At 35.9% G+C, this 16,415-nt stretch overlaps 1 protein-coding gene across 2 annotated transcripts in view; it reads right to left on the minus strand.

Annotated features, from left to right (window-relative positions):
* The window catches only part of PHKA1 (phosphorylase kinase, alpha 1 (muscle)), a 98,598-nt gene that overhangs the window by 64,900 nt on the left and 17,283 nt on the right, over positions 1-16,415 (minus strand). For both annotated transcript variants that reach the window (XM_004685582.2, XM_012727232.1), the window contains exons 6-13: positions 15,100-15,180; positions 12,168-12,266; positions 10,879-11,025; positions 8,472-8,525; positions 7,090-7,212; positions 2,962-3,057; positions 2,326-2,433; positions 1,013-1,091 (exon numbers count right to left, since the gene is read on the minus strand). In XM_004685582.2, the coding sequence (XP_004685639.1) occupies positions 1,013-1,091; positions 2,326-2,433; positions 2,962-3,057; positions 7,090-7,212; positions 8,472-8,525; positions 10,879-11,025; positions 12,168-12,266; positions 15,100-15,180 (787 nt within the window). The remainder of the gene's footprint in view (positions 1-1,012; positions 1,092-2,325; positions 2,434-2,961; positions 3,058-7,089; positions 7,213-8,471; positions 8,526-10,878; positions 11,026-12,167; positions 12,267-15,099; positions 15,181-16,415) is intronic.

Genomic DNA, 16,415 nt, shown 5'->3' on the forward strand with positions numbered 1-16,415 from the left:
TGTTCGATCGGAAGAGCACACGTCTGAACTCCAGTCACTGCTCGACATCTCGTATGCCGTCTTCTGAAAAAAAAAAAAAAAAAACTTGAACTACTGCATGATCCAGGATTCGCATTTCTGGTATTTGCCCAAAGAACATGAAAACACTGACTTAAAAAAAACATATGCGTGTTTATGTTTATTGCAAACTATCCACACAGCCCAGATATGGAGACAACCTAAGATGAATGAGTAAGTAAGATGTGATATACATACACAATGGACTACTATTTGGCCATTGAAAATGATGAAATCTTGCCATTTGGGACAAAAAAAGGAGGTAACGAGGATATTATGCTAAATGAAATAAGTCTGAAGGAAAAAGGCAAATACCATATTACTTCATTTATTTGTAGTTATAAAGAAATCAAAAGTGAAAAAAATCTCAGACTCTGACAATAAAATGGAGGTTAGCAGAAGGTAAGAAGCAGGGAGAGATTAGGTAGGAGTATGTCAGTAATGGTGGACAGTGAGAGGACATCTGGTGGTGGGTATGGAGAGAAATGTAATCTTGGAATCTACAGTGTTATAAACTAACGTTATCTCAAAAAAAATACAAAAAAAAGAAGAAGAAAGCATAGATAAACAGGGTTCTAGTATAGTAGGATGATAAAAATTAAAAGTTTCCAGAAGTAAGGAGTGGTTAAGAGTATCACAACATATCATTCATTAAACAATTGTTCATGACCAAGTGTAATAGCAATTTTGTAAACAAACTAAATTTGGTCTATACTTCGTGAAGACTAACACGGACAATAACAGATAAAATTATCATTTACTGGTCCAAAGATCTCTGGTCCCTAATCAAACCTATAATTCCCCTAAATCAAAAAGAATTGTGAACTGATGTTACCTCAAAAAAAAGGGGGGGAAAAAAAGCAAAGAAAAAAAAAAAACAGTTAGAAAGAAAATAACACCTAAAGGGAATTTATATTGAAAAATATGTCAGTGCTGTTGGCAATAAAATACATACCTTGAACAACAACATCTGGCTTTGGTACAGTAGAAAACCTACGATTCAGGGGATCAATTTCTCCAGGAGCTAAAAACCCCTAGAGAAGAACCATAAAATGTAGATTATTATATCTCAAGAAATAAGTTAATGTTTGAGAAGAAGCTACATACTAATACTATACCCCTATACCACAATATGTGAGAGGCAGGGATGGATAGGAAACAAGTATCTTCACTATATGAAAATGCCTAAACTTCCTGAACTCATATCCAAATTAACTTTATGTAAAGTTAATTTCTAGTGGCTGCCATACAAGCTGTGTTTTGGAAATAGATGAGATATAAATTATACATGACAACATTTTCTACTTACACCTCCACTTTCTCTGGATTTACATGATTATACAACCAGACCACAATGCTAGTTATTAACAACTTAAATTACTAGTCCTGGTTCTCATTTATTCATGTGTTTTTTATGCCTTCTGCTCAACAGGTATCTTGTGACTTGACTTTCTGTCCTTTATAAAATAGGATAAAAACATCCATTTTGCCTTAATACCATCCATCTTGGTATTTTTCATAGTATTTAATTTATTCTAATTGAAAAAGATAGTTCATTAGGTAAGGATTATTCTGAACCGATTGTTCTTCCCATTATTACTAGATTCATACTGATGTCAACTAAAGATAATCAAAGTCATAGAAGAAAAACGAAACACAAAAATAGCAACAGAAACTAAATGGTGATATATAAATAGGTCAACTTGTCTGAATGAGAAAAGATACTTCGGCACCACCCAAGATACTCTAGGAGTCTAAATTATAATTTTCTGTAATAAACTACAATGGAGAAATAGATTTATTGATAAATATGAAAAAGTTGGCACTTAAACCCATTAATCATTACTATCACCATTGCAGTTACCACACAAGACACTAGAGGGCGTTTTCTTTTTTTTTTTCTTTTAACAGAGAGAAGAATTTATTATTTAGCGATATTCTAGAAAATATAGCAAGAATGAACAAGAAAATCTGGCATAAAAACAAAACATAGAGGGCGTTTTCAAAGGGAAAGTTCTAGAGGTTGATTCTAGAATAGCTCCAAGGACAGTGCCAAAGTAGAGAGAACATTAGACAGTATGAAGACCATGGCTGCCAGAGCTCAAAACTTCTGTCATGGATTGGTCATGCTCCCACACTACGGAACTGAAGGAAAATCTATAATTGAGGCAGAATACAAAAATCAAGACATATGACTGAGATTGAAGAAGATAAACCAAAATCTGATGATTACGGGAACTAAGTCAGAGAAAGAACAGAAGATCTTACCTCTGCCATCAAATTTCCTAAGATATACAGAGACTGACCCCACATATGAGGTAACTTTCCCATGGGGACTCGGTCCACAGTGTGAGGATTTTGATATTCTTCATCAACCTAAAAGAAAAGAAGCCACACGAGGGATAACTGAAAGTTTAAAATACTAGGCAACAAAAAGGCTGACTCTGAACTGTAATTCATGCCATACAGAACAGTCACACAACCCATGTACTGAAAAGTCAAGCACTATGATTATAGTCTAGGACAGTATTGCTCCATCTGTACATACATACAAGTCACTAAGGATCTTGTCCAAAGGCAGATTTAATCTAGTATGTAGGGGGAAACTGTGAAAGCTGCATTTCTAACAAGCTCTCAGGCAATTATGTTTAATGATGCTGGGAGCTTATTCTACCCATTCGCACTAGAATGGAAAACTACATCTCTCCCACAGTTAATGCTGTGTACTTTTACAATGGAGAAGAGGAGCAATAGTTTGCTCTTACCCTTGTCTCACTGTGCAACAGTGGAACTAAGACTGCTATTTATTTTAAAAGAGATGAACTTTTAGAATATTAAGATAAGAAGATTAAAAACTGTTTCCTCTTCTCCTAGATCCATGTTATGGCACTGTCCAAGGCCCACCTTGTCAGGAGGAACACTGTACAGCTCTGGCAGCAGTAATACTCCATTTTTCCCTTTAATGAGGACAGCTTCAAGAGCCTCTCTATACTCTTGAACCTATAGATGAGAGAGGGAGGAAAAACATTTTTTAAATTAAATTTATTTATTTACATCTATTTTACATCTATTTTACATCACTGTTTATTTTTAAACAATGTTTACTTTTTTCCCTCAGGTGTAGGCCCCACAGAATTTCCTCCCCCAATTCACTAGGGCACCATCATCATAGTCCTCTGTGCTCCTCCCTCTCTCCTTATGGTCCCTCTCCTGCCCCCTCCCCTGCAGGATTTTTCTTATTTATAATTGTTTTTGTCTTGTTGTGTCTTGTATTATTATTTCCCCCCTGATGTCTTATTTGGTTCCCCTATATTCCTCATATAAGTGAAACCATCCAAATATTTTTCTTTTTTCTGTTGACTTATTTCACTGAGTATAATTCCTTCTAGCTCCATCCATATTGCTTCGAATAGCATTAGTTTATCTTTTTTGACTGCCAAATAGTGGTCCATTGTGTATATTTATAGAGAGTTCTTTGTGGGGCTTTTGACAAGAGTTGTCACTGGAAGTAGTTCTTACTGCAAACAAATACACTCACTTAAGTAAAATGTGAAGGGAATTATCACTTACTAAATGCTTACTGCAGACAGAAAGTATGCTAGCAGTTTTACATATTTGAAGGAATTTAATTTTAACATACATCAAAGAGTACATGTAATTAAAGCCTTTTTTTTTACAGATTCACAGAGCTTATGAAATTGTGAAGATCATTCAGTATATGTAAGGGTAAAGTCCAGGTTTGAGTCTGCTTGTCTCCACAGATCTCTTTTTTTTTTAAGATTTTTTTATTTATGCATACAGAACTGGGGTACATGCCAGAGGTGCAAGGGCGGTAAGAGGATTCACCAGAGACAAAGTGGGGAGCAGAACAGGCAGATTGACAAAGTACACTGCTGAGTGGAGCAGCGGGTAAGACAGAAGTCTGCCACATCATGTGGGTCACCTCTGGGGCTGAGGACTGAGGCAGCTACAGCTGGCTTGCTGTGCTGTGTCTTAATCCATTGCGTCACCAGGAAGGGCCCAGATAGATCTCTCTCTCTCTCTCTCTCTCTCTCTCTCTCTCTCTTTCTCTCTCTCTAAGGTGAAAGGTCTTGTATTATCAAAGGCCATTTTACTATCAAAGAGAAGTAAAATAGGCTGGAAATACTCTGAAAGTAAACAGCCCAGGAGAATGTAAGAAAGTTATAATGCAATATCAGATTAAAGAAATAAGCTATAATATCACCTAAATGATGGAACTGGAATGTATTAATAGTGTGTTAATGCTTATCCATCTGAAATTGACCACATTTGACTTTCTAACCTATCACAAAAAAAGGTAGTTTTAGAAGTTTCAACCCCAAATTGAGTTGATTACTGATAGATATGTAAGTTTTTCTTTACAGAATAACTCCAATATTCATAAATGAAACTGAACCATACTTTTAGAATAGCCAATAAAACCTAACTCAATCTCATCAGAGGTTATAACAGTTCATATGGGGTGACATGAGACTTATAAATGTAATAAAGATCTAAGCTAAAAGGAGCAAAGTCTCAGAACCAATCTATGAAACTAAGGACTAGGTTGGAGAGGTTAACTCAAGAGTAACTAAATTTTCCCTTTTCATTTAGTCACAGTATAAATATGTAAATAAAGCGAAACAATGTTTTGCTAATCTATTATTAGAACATCTACTAATAAGAAGGCTTAGATCAGATTTGGATGAATTTTAAACTTTAAGATGGGCAATCTTGTTTAAAGCATTTATAATTAACTATTAATCAGAAAACTAATTTTCAAACTATTCACTAACATGGTTAACACTTTTCTGCATTTATATATGCACTTTGCATTCAGGAAGCTTTTCGACATGAGCAGTGTTTCAGTTACTTATTTTTACTGTTAGGCAGTATGGTGACTGGGAAATATCAGGCACTCAAGTATTTGTTGAATTAAACACTTGACTAAGAATTATACTTGTATTCTTAAATTTTAGTTTTCAATTGAAATAACAAAATTGAGATATCAGGACTGAATGTTGAATATCATTGTTGTATGGTGAGATTTAAAGCAAAACTTAAAAAGAAAACAAATTTCCTTTTAAACTACAAAAAAGTTAATGATTTTATAATATTCTTAAATATAAATACAAATGGCTGCATAGTGAATCAAGCAATTATTTTTCTAAACAGTTAAAGCCTAAAAAATTTTTAAAAATAAGCAAAATTTATTAGTGAAAATACTTCAGTTCTTTTTTAATAATAGTTTATTTTTACATCATTAAATCATAAATTTTTAATGTAAACTGACATGAACACTTACAACAATCTCTAAAGCACTATAAAAATATCATGTTTTTTTAAAAAATATTTATTTATGCATACAGAACTGGGGTACAGAGGTGCAGGGGCAGTGAGAGGATTCACCAGAGACAGAGAAGGAAGCAGAACAGGCTGATCGGCCAAGTATAATGCTGAAGGGTGCAGCGGGTGGGTCAGGAGAGGTTGCTGCACCATGCTGACCACCCCCAGGCTGGGATGGAACCTGCACAGAAGCAGCTATGTTCAGCTTGGAGTGCTGTGTCCTAACCCGTTGCGAATATTACTCAGCTATTAAAAATAATGAAATAGTCTTTTGGAACAAAACGAATGGCACTTGAAGTGATTATGCTAACTAAAATAAGTCAGAAAGACAGACAGGGGATTGTTTCACTTATCTGAGGAATATAAATAACAAAAAATATATATAATAGCGAAGCACAGCAAAACAAATCCTGCACTAAGTGAAAGTATACCTGTTACCTGGGGGCTCAGGAGGGGATTGTCCCTCTTCATAATGTACTTTTGAAACATATACTGGTTCTAGTGAAACAATAGGTTCTACAGGGGTAAAAGGGAGCCCTGATGTTTCTAAAATTCTTGGTTCAGGCTCTTCCAACTGTAGAAGCTGATCAAGAGCTCATTCTGCTGCATTGGGTCTAAATTCCTTTTTATTTTGTTCCAGTCTAGCCATGTATTGAATACAATCCACCATAGCAAAAAAAAAAAAAAAGTAAAATATGTTCTAAATAGTTGGTACTATTTCCTCAAGTTTGGTCAAGCTGAACCCACTGCATTTGTGAAAATGGGTACCAGACTGACACTGGATTTCTCTCTCCAACTTTGTATTTCATTATAAATTTGTCAGGCTTTTTTTTTTTTTTTGAAGGAAGGACAGGATTTGACATAGATGAAGGTCCTTTGAAAAGCAGTGGTTCTGGGGCCTCCCTGGTAGCATAGGGTTTAAGTCTCAGCATTATCACCGCTACGGCCTGAGTTCGACCCTGGCCAGGGAGCCAACCCCTATATAGGGTAGCTGACCTCTCCTGTCTGGCCTGATGCTCCCCTTAGCAGTGTTTTCAGTAGATTCTGCTCCCCACTCTGTCTTTGGTGAATCCTCACACCTATGGCCTACAACCCAGTCTTCTACGTAAAAATGAAAACACAAGCAAAATTTCTAAAAAAGAAAAGCAATGTTTCTAGAAAAAATGGTATGTATTAGAAGTTTTTAAATGTTATGCCCCTAATTCTATTTCTCCACATTGCTCTATTGATATTTCTAAAGAGAACTCTGAATAAACCCTACAGATTTTATCTCTCAAATATGCAGAACATGGTGATTTTGGGGCAAAATATAGGTTTCATGATAGTTGCTGAATTGGCTATACCATTCACTTATGAAATATCTTTATCTGTGAAATTACACAAACTGTAGAGTTATCTTCTCCAATAAAAAGAGTAAAACTATTATTATCGTATGTATAGAGAAACCAAAAAATTTCGTGACAATACTTGGGCAACTCAATGGTCATCAGTGAAATGAGAAAATAAAAAGAAGAATCCAAGTCTCTCAATTCTTAATATAGTGCTCTCAGTTACTAGTCTCTGGAAGACAACTGCCTCCTTCCTATCAGAAAAACTGATTTGTGCAGAGGGTTGAGACAGTCATTGACTGAAAGAGGAAGATATAACAAAAACATTCTGCTGAAAAGCTGTACCCCAGCACATTACCTGTTCTGCATTGCCATTGAATATGCCATCAAGGATAAAGTATGTCCAGAACAATGGCCATTCACACTCAATGTTTTCAAACAACTTCAGCTCAGCTGGTTCATAGTATAGACGATTGGGATCCTGGTAAAAACACAATAAACAAAGTCTTATGATATCACTTCAAGACTAGACATATCCTATCCAAAAGCTGTGCTAGCTCAAAACAGCCTTTCACAATTGATAGCTTGTTTTAGAAGAGGCAGTCAAGGAAGGTAAAACAAGTACATCCTCCCTCCCTTAACAAGCACTTTGTGAAGTAACTCATTAGAACTGGGGTAATGACACGACAGGCAGGTATATAAAAAAGTGAGATTAATTTGCAATGAAGGTAAGTTTGGTTTTATACTTGTTAAGTCTGAGGTAGTAGCAAATAGAAAGTTTAGAAGGAACACAAGAGATGAGGGTCTCAGAATCATCCAGAGTGACACATTAAGTGCAAATTACAGATACAGGCCCTTTATTAATCAGGAAAGACCCAAAAAGAAAGTAAACCCTTTGTATTCAGTAGTGGAATGACAGAGAATTAGGATGATATGGTATTGCTGAAATTAGAATTGGAAAAGAATTTCAAGAACATATAGAGGTAGGTGATAGAAATATACTACAGCGCAATCAAGATCAAGTTAGTACAAAATCCACTGTGTTTATCACTGTGATGTTTCAAACCATAACACTAATAAAGCTGTAGGGGTAGCACTCAAATTCAGTGATGATCTAGTAGAAAGGAGAAAGTCAACCAGAAGCGTTTGAGTTCAATTATTAAAAACACAAAAACAGAAACCTACAGTGGCTCTTGACCAGCAAGCCTAAATCTGAAATATTTGCATTTTCAATAAAAGAACTTCTGATTGACTATTCATTCCCTATAACATAACCTCATCTTCCTTCTTTGATATTTCCAAGGAGAAATTTTGACAAGTGGAACAAAAGGAAACTAACTCTTTAAGAACGAGCTGCAAAAAATGGAAGAGGGCCCCCAAAGGTCTATTTTTCCTGTAGCAATTATTAAATATTTCAAGGTGAGAGACTTTGATACTATACAAATATTCTGTTCTAATTAAACTTATAATCCAGTGATTTCAGCATCCATCACTAGCTCTTTCCTGAAGCTAATCAACTGCAAGAGCTAGAACAGAACTTTCCTGCCTTTCATTTAATCCAAAAAGTCTCAGTAACAGATCTCAGCAACCAAACCCAATATAGATAGCAAAAATCAAACACTGTCATTTAATTTAGTGATTATTATAAGTAACAACAGTGAATTAAGGATTTTATCTGAAGGAGGCTGCATATAGCAATGATCATTCTACCTTGAGCTAATTTGGGGAAAAGAAACCTACCTCTTTAGGAGTTTTATATCCATCTCGGAGAAAGCGACAACAACCATAACGACCCTAGGATCATAGAGGAAAAACTGTCAGAAGCTTCTACATTTGTATGTCCATGTAATTAATCAGAAATACACCCTTAGCAAGAGCTACATAGACCAATATATTAACAATACAGACACCATACTTAAAATGCAACAATAAGAAATATAAAACTTAAAATCAGCCAGTACCAAAAACTGATTTCAGCAATGTGATTTCTAGTCAGGGCAATTATAGGCTCTTTCCTAAAGCGAAGTTCCTAATCTCAATCTCTCTATAGCTTTCTACAATAAGGTAAGTAAATTTGCCACACTTTGGCTATTAATCCATGTTGTCACACTCACACCACTCTTAAGTGACCACAGATTTTTAAAACAGAAATTACTTTTATAATTTAGAATAATATAAAACTTTCAGAAGAGCTACACACTCAGTACAAAGTCAATGTACATCTTTCAACCCAGGTCTATTTAGATTAAATCTTATATAACAATAGATCATTTATCAAAACTAAAAAATTTACTTCTGTAAGATATTAACCAAAGTATAAAAGTTATTTGAATTTCACTAGTTTTTCCATTAATGGCTTTTTCTATTCCAGTATTCACTTCAGGAACCACTGACATTAATTGTCATGTCTCCTCAATTTCTTCCAGTCTGTGATATTCTTCAGCCTTTCTTTTTTTCTTTTATCACTGTGACACTTTACAAGTGTCAGATATTTTATAGAATGACCCTCAATTGGTTATTTTTAAAAGTTTCTGTATTTTTTTAAAAAAAATTCAAATTAACTCATTTTTTAAAATTGAGGAAATATTGGCTTACATTATTGTTGGTATTTTGGAACCATATGACCCTCCTTCCCTGTTACTGTAACCACAGTGCACCCACCACCAAATTACCCATACCCCACCAACACAGGCCATTGTGCTTCCTTTGCTCTTTTTTTCTCACCCCTTCTCCACCCCTCCCTTAGTTGCCAAGGGTTAGATTTCAAGCTTGTCTTCATCTGGCCCTTTGGTTTCTCTATATTCTAAATATAAATGACACCATCCAGTATTTATCATTCTCTTTCTGACTTACTTCACTTAGCATTATTCTTTTCAGCTCCACCTATGCTGCTGAAAATGGCCCAAGTTTATTTTTTTTAATCACTGAGCAATATTCTATAACGTATATATACACCACATCTTCTTGAGCCACTCATCTGTTTGGGGGCACTTAGTTTGTTTCCATAATTTAGCTATAGTTACTAGTACTGCAAAAAACATGGGGTGCAAATTAGTTTTTTTTTTAATTTGGGGGATAGATACCTAGAAGTAGAATTACTGAGTTGTATGGCAGATTCATTTTTGATTTTTAGATACACCTCCATACTGCTTTCCATAGGGAATGAACTGTATGCACCCCACCAGCAGTATAGAAGGGTTCCCTTTTCTCCACATCCTTGGCAGCACTTGTTTCTTGTCTTTCTGATATGGGCCATTCTCATTAGTGTGAGATGGTATCTCATCGTGGTCTTGATTTGCATTTCCCTGGTAATAAGTGATGATGAACTTTTTTTTTTAATAATTTTTTTTAAAGATTTATTTATTTATTCATACAGAACTGGGGTACAGGCCAGAAATGCGAAGGGTGAGAGGGTTCACCAGAGACAGAGTGGGCAGCAGAACAGGCAGATCGACGAAGTACACTGCTGAGGGGAGCAGCGGGCGGGCCAGGAGAGGTCTGCCGCACCATGTGGATCTCCTCCGGGGCAGGCGGGGATCGAACTCATGAGGAACTGGTTTAAGCTTCTTAGTGCTGTGCTTCAACCACTGCGCCACCAGATGATGAACTTTTTTTAAGTTAATTTTTTCTTTTCTTTATTATTATAATAGTTTATTTTTACATCATTCTGTGCCTTTCCCCATCTCAGCTGTAATCCCCATGAACTTCCCATCAGCAATTCACCCGTGTGCCATCAACATAGGCCCATGCACTCCCCCACCCCCATTTTTTATCCTATTCCCCACTCCACCCCATAAAATGTCTCTGGTATATAGTTGTGATGAACATTTTTTCATGAGCCTGCTTGCCATTCTTATGTCTTCTTTCAAGAAGTGCCTGTTTAACTCTTCTGTCTATTGTTTTCATTGACAATTTGGTTTTATCTGACTTTTCCTCATGGTTATATTGAGCTTCTGCATTATTGGGGAGGTGCCATGATCTTAGTGCACCATAGCAGGGGATACAAGATGTCAGTATGTCTTATTACTGGTGATGTTAACCCTGATCAATTGGTTAAATCACTGACAAAGGCCAGGCCAAGGTTCCAAAAGACAACAATGTCATCTTAAAGACACAGCCCTAAAGAAAAGACCACATCTACACATACCTGAAGCTTGGTGATGATCTCCTGTTTTGTGAGCTCCACCAACTGGCTATCCTCTACTGCGAAGGCTGGGAAGGAAATAACTGAAAGTAGACTAGCATCAACCTCTTTGGATGTTGAAGCCCGGGGGAGTATTGAATTAAGGATAGACTGAAAGAAAGGAAGTCAAATGTGGCACATTAGTAAATAGCATGGGATTCTAAAACTGACAACTTTAATTTCAAAAGATTTATGTGGAAAATGATCATTCATAGGAAAATCTAAATATTATTCAATAGAACTTAGAAAACTATCTATGTCTATGAGTCATCCCTCATCTTAATCTGGCTCTCCAGGTTTCCCCATCCTGACCCTTGAACAGCTGCTAATTGATGAAAAGTTGTCTAACATTATCCCACCATAATCCTGTTGCTCCATTAGAAACTATTTAAGTTAAAGGAAAATGGGGCCCTCCCTGGTGGCTCAACGAGTTAAAGCACAGCACTGAGAATCTAAAGCCGCTTCCGCATGAGTTCGATTCCCGCCTGCCCCGGAGGTGACCACATGGTGTAGCAGACCTCTCCTGACCCGCCCGCTGCTCCCCTCAGCAGTGTACTTCGTCGATCTGCCTGTTCTGCTCCCCACTCTGTCTCTGGTGAATCCTCTCACTGCTCCTGCCTCTGGCCTGTACCCCATGTCTATATGAATAAATAAACCTTAAAAAAAAAAGAAAAATGTAGCTGCTGAGAAAATGTGCTCAATCCCCAACATTTATCATTTCCATGGAAAATTTTGCATTTTTATAATTAAAAGGTAAGCTTTTCAGGACACTATGGGTATGTAATCAGGGTTTGGAGAACAGGTGAAAAGCCTATGAAAAGAAACCTATTTTTTTTTAATATAAAATAATACCAAGCAAAATTGAAGATATGTATTTACCACTTAAATATTCTAAATTTTAAACATCTAACAATGGAGACACTTGGAGACAGGAGAATGTTTTAGAACCACTTGTTCTCTTGGTATATTTAGAAAAGAAAATACTCTGGAGCAGAGTCTATAGGCCCCTGATAGGACAACAGTGAGAATTCCACATACTGTTATGGGATCCCTTTGTAACCCTGGATGACAGAATCGGACTATGATCTATGTTCTAGTCCATCTATGTTAAGTTTATGCCTAAAGGAATGCTTAATGAGACATTCTGGCACATGTTATACATCAGACCATAAGCTTCTATTTAGAAAACCGATACTCAGTCTGCGTGAGGGCAAAAGTAAAACTTTCTATAATGTGGCCCATTATTCTCTTACCTGGCAGTGCTGTACTTCGTCTGACAGGACATGGATAACTGATTGGGGTCCACCTTTCACACCAAACAGGTCCAGTTCATCCAGTGCTTCTAGGGCAGCCTGTAATGAATAGACACAAAGGACAATTTTAGCATTTAGATATATATTTTCTCCTCCATGTACTCTATTATCTTTTTTCTAAAATTAAGCTGTGGCAACATTGGGGTACCCCATCAGGTATTACCACCATAGTGCACCCCTGACCAACTCACCCACATTCCACCACCACAGATCTTTGTGTTTCCCTTGGTACTTGGTTCTATAGTCAGCTATGTAGCGTTAGTTTTGAGCCTGTCTTTTTCCATTAATTTATTACTTTATATTGTGCATAGTAATGACACCATCCAGTATTTTTCTTTCTCCTTCCAAGTTATCTCACTTAGCATTATCCCTTTCAACTCCATCCTCATTGCTCCAACTGCATGAGTTTATTTTTTGACTGCTGAGTTAGTATTTCATTTGTATAGATACCACATCTGTTTTAGGGCACTGAGGTATGTAGTCAACAGAGTTGCAATAAACATGGGAGTGCAAGCTTCCTTTCAAATTAGTATTTTTGAATTTTTTGATAGATGCTTAGGAGTGCAGTTTCTGATATTCTTAAACTTGACCCTGAACAATGAGCATATATTCATGTAGGTCACCATCACACATAATTGGCATAACAACTATATTTATGTCAATAATACCTGCCACTTAAATTTTACATGACTAATATTTGCTTTCATTCTACAAGAAACTTATAGTAAAAAATACCCTTATGTGATTTTTAGATTAACGTCTCTCTTAGTTTCAAAGGTTTTACACCATTATTTCTCCAAATAATTTATTTCTTTTCACTCTTCTTCTGGAACTCATATACCTGTATGTATGTTTATTGATTAAATAGTGTCTCCAAGGTCACTGAGTCTCTGTTCTTTTCTCTTTTTTCTTTTCTTTCTCTATTCATCATATTGTACAATCTCATTTTACCTACTGTAAGTAGACAATTCTTTCTCCTACTTATTCAGATTTATTATTGAACAATCTACTCAGTTTTTCACCTCATTCATCATACTTCTCAACTCCAGAACTTCCTTCCTACCTTTTCTCCTCTTTCCTTCTTGCCTTCTTTTTTTATTTTTAAGTGAGACAACATTGGTTTACAATGCTCCGTAGGATTTAGATGTATAGGATCGCACCCTTCAGGTGTATGTTACCACACCACTCCCACCACCAAGGCACTCATAGTCCTCCTGCATAGTCCACTGGGCACTGTCCCCACTTTGTTTTCCTACTCCTCTTCTAATAGCATTAGTTCTACAGTAAGATTTCTAAAGTTTATTATTAGTTTGGCTTTATCTGACTCTTTGATTTATTTCTCTATATTCTACATGCACATATACAAATACCATCAGGTATTTGTCTTTCTCCTGATTTATCTAATTTAGTAGTTGCATTCACATTGCCACAAGTGGAAAGAGTTTATATTTTTTTTGATAGCTGAGTAATATTTCCACATTTTCTAAATTCACTCATCTGTCTTTTGGCATTTATGTTGTTTCCATAACTTGGTTATTATAAAAAGTGATGCAATGTATACAGGAATACAGCTATCCCTTTGAATTAGTTATTTTGCATTCTGTTGGTCAACACCTAGGAGTGGAACTGCTGGATCATATGGTGGATATCCACAGCAAGAAAAACAGGAGAGATTATAAACAATTGGGACATCAAACTGAAAAGCTTCTGAAAGAAACTATCACTAAAATGAATGGAAGAAAATATTTGCCTATCATATATATGATAAAAGGCTGATATTCAACATCTGCAAGGAACTCATATAACTCAACAAAAAGAAAATAAAAAACCCAATCCAAACAAAAAAAAAATGGGCAGAAAAGCTAACTAAGCTCTTCTATAAAGAAGGCATAAAGCTGACAAATAGGCACATGAAATAATACTCATCATCACATATCATTAGGGAAATGAAAATCAAAAAAACAATGGGATACCATCTATCTCTCACCATACTCTTAACCATAGCTCTGTATAGCCCCTTGACAATATAAAGATAACATTTAAAATTACAGTGAGAATGGTCCATATCAAAAGACCAGAAACAGCAAATGCTGTCAAGGATGTAGAGAAAAGGGTACTCTCCTATACTGCTGGTAGGAATGGAGACTTGTCCAGTCCCTATAGAAAATAGTACAGGGGTTTCTCAAATTATTACAAATGGATCCTTTTTTCTTTTTAAAAATTATTTTGTGTCCTTGCCTTTCATTGGGAGAGACTTTAAGTCACTAATATTTATCATTGCAATGAATATGTTTGATTGTATTCCTGCTATCTTACATTATGCCTTCTTTTATTTTCCCCCCTGAAAAGAAAGCTGAAATTGAGGCAGTAGCAGTGGGAAGGAAAAGATGGACTAAGCAGCAAGCTAATGATGATGATAATGATATGGGGAAATGGAGGAGAGATGGGGGACAGAGAATTGAGATATGGTTCCCTAATATCAAGCTTTGTCAATTAGATTACAGGGAATAAGTTCTTTCTTTTGTTTTTACTTTTTATAATTTTAGAGATGAGGAGTTTAGTTTAAAATATGTCATTTGAGGTTCCTAGAGAATACAGTAAGAAAAAATAGATATAATTTAAATCTACTGAACCTACAGTAGATTTAATAGGCATTCCAGTATCTTACTGTAGACAGAGGTGTTACAAAAGCAGTTGGATGTTGACATCTGGAGCTTACAGAAGAAGTTTTCACATAGAGATCCATGTTACATTGGAGAAACTGATTTTTTCTTGGTTTCTGTGGTTTATAAGAACATTGCTTTATCTACGACAAAGATGTGCTGAAATTTTCACACCATACCTGGTACAAATGAGTAAGGAAAAAAATTACCTTTGCCATTCCAACTGAACTGGCATTCAATTCTGAGATCCCTTGGTTGGTCTTGTCTCCACGTTCCCAGATCCCGAAATCCTAGCACAAAACAACCAACCTACTATTAGCAATTTACCAGTACTAGATGCTAACTAGATGCACAACTCTGGACTAAAAGGTACACATAGCAGCTAATGTGCCACATATATAAATATGTACCCACAATGCTCAATAAAGAGATGCAATGATGGGGTTATAGCCCCTGTAGGTTCAGTAGATTTAAATTATATTAGGGACTCAAGAAATTGGAAGACTCCTTGACAGCTGATCAGAATTTAGCATTAACTCAGTCCTCTGAGAGAAGTGCTTCTCAAAAGTCTTCATAAAAGCAGATATCCAGGGGTTCTGCAAGAGGGAGCCTAAATATAGGCACCCCAGTATTTTTTTGAACTAATTTTACTCTCTAATGAACCAACAATGCACTATGCATTAGCCTATGCACTTTTACACTATTATCTTCCTTAATCCTTACCTTTTATGGATGATGACACTGAGGTCACATAGATAATGACAGAGCTAAGATTACAGTCCAACTACTTTTACTGCAAAGCCTATACTCTTAACCATAGCTCTGTATAGCCCCATGAAAATATAAAGATAACATTTAAAATGACCTTTTTGAAATAAATTTAACCTTGCAGAGACATTGCCAAAAATAGCACAAAGTTCCTATACACCTTTTATCTGCTTCCCCTAAGGTTAACATCTGACAATAACCATAGTGTAAGTGGTCAGAGCTAAGAAATTTTTTAGTTTCTTTTTTTAATATATTCATTATATCATCCTTCATTTTTGTACAATGTATTGTTTCCTCATGAAATTCCCACCACCAAATCACCTATGCACCATCACCATAGTCCCTTATGCTCTTCCTACCCTGACCTAGTCCTTTCTCCCTTATCCTCCCCTACAGAATGTCTCTGATCTACAGTTGCCTAATGATTTTGTTTTTTACTTTATTATAGTTACTTTTACTTTTCTGATTCCTTTTTTGTTTTCTCTACATTCCTTCTATAAGTGGGACCATTCTATATTTTTCTTTTTCTTTCTGGCTTATTTTACTGAGCATAATTCCTTCCAGCTCCACCCATGTTGCTGCAAAGGGCATGAGTTTATCCTTTTTGTTTGTTCAGTAATATTCCATTGTGTAAGTATACCGTACCTTCTTGATCCAGTCATCTATTTTTGGGCATCTGAGTTGCTTCCATAGCTTATCTATTGTAAATTGTGCTGCAAAAAACATATGGGTGCAGGTGTCCTTTTGAATTAGTGTT

The sequence above is a fragment of the Condylura cristata genome, unplaced genomic scaffold (genome assembly GCF_000260355.1).
Source record: "Condylura cristata isolate star-nosed mole 26May11 unplaced genomic scaffold, ConCri1.0 scaffold00019, whole genome shotgun sequence".
Taxonomy (NCBI): Eukaryota; Metazoa; Chordata; class Mammalia; order Eulipotyphla; family Talpidae; genus Condylura; species Condylura cristata.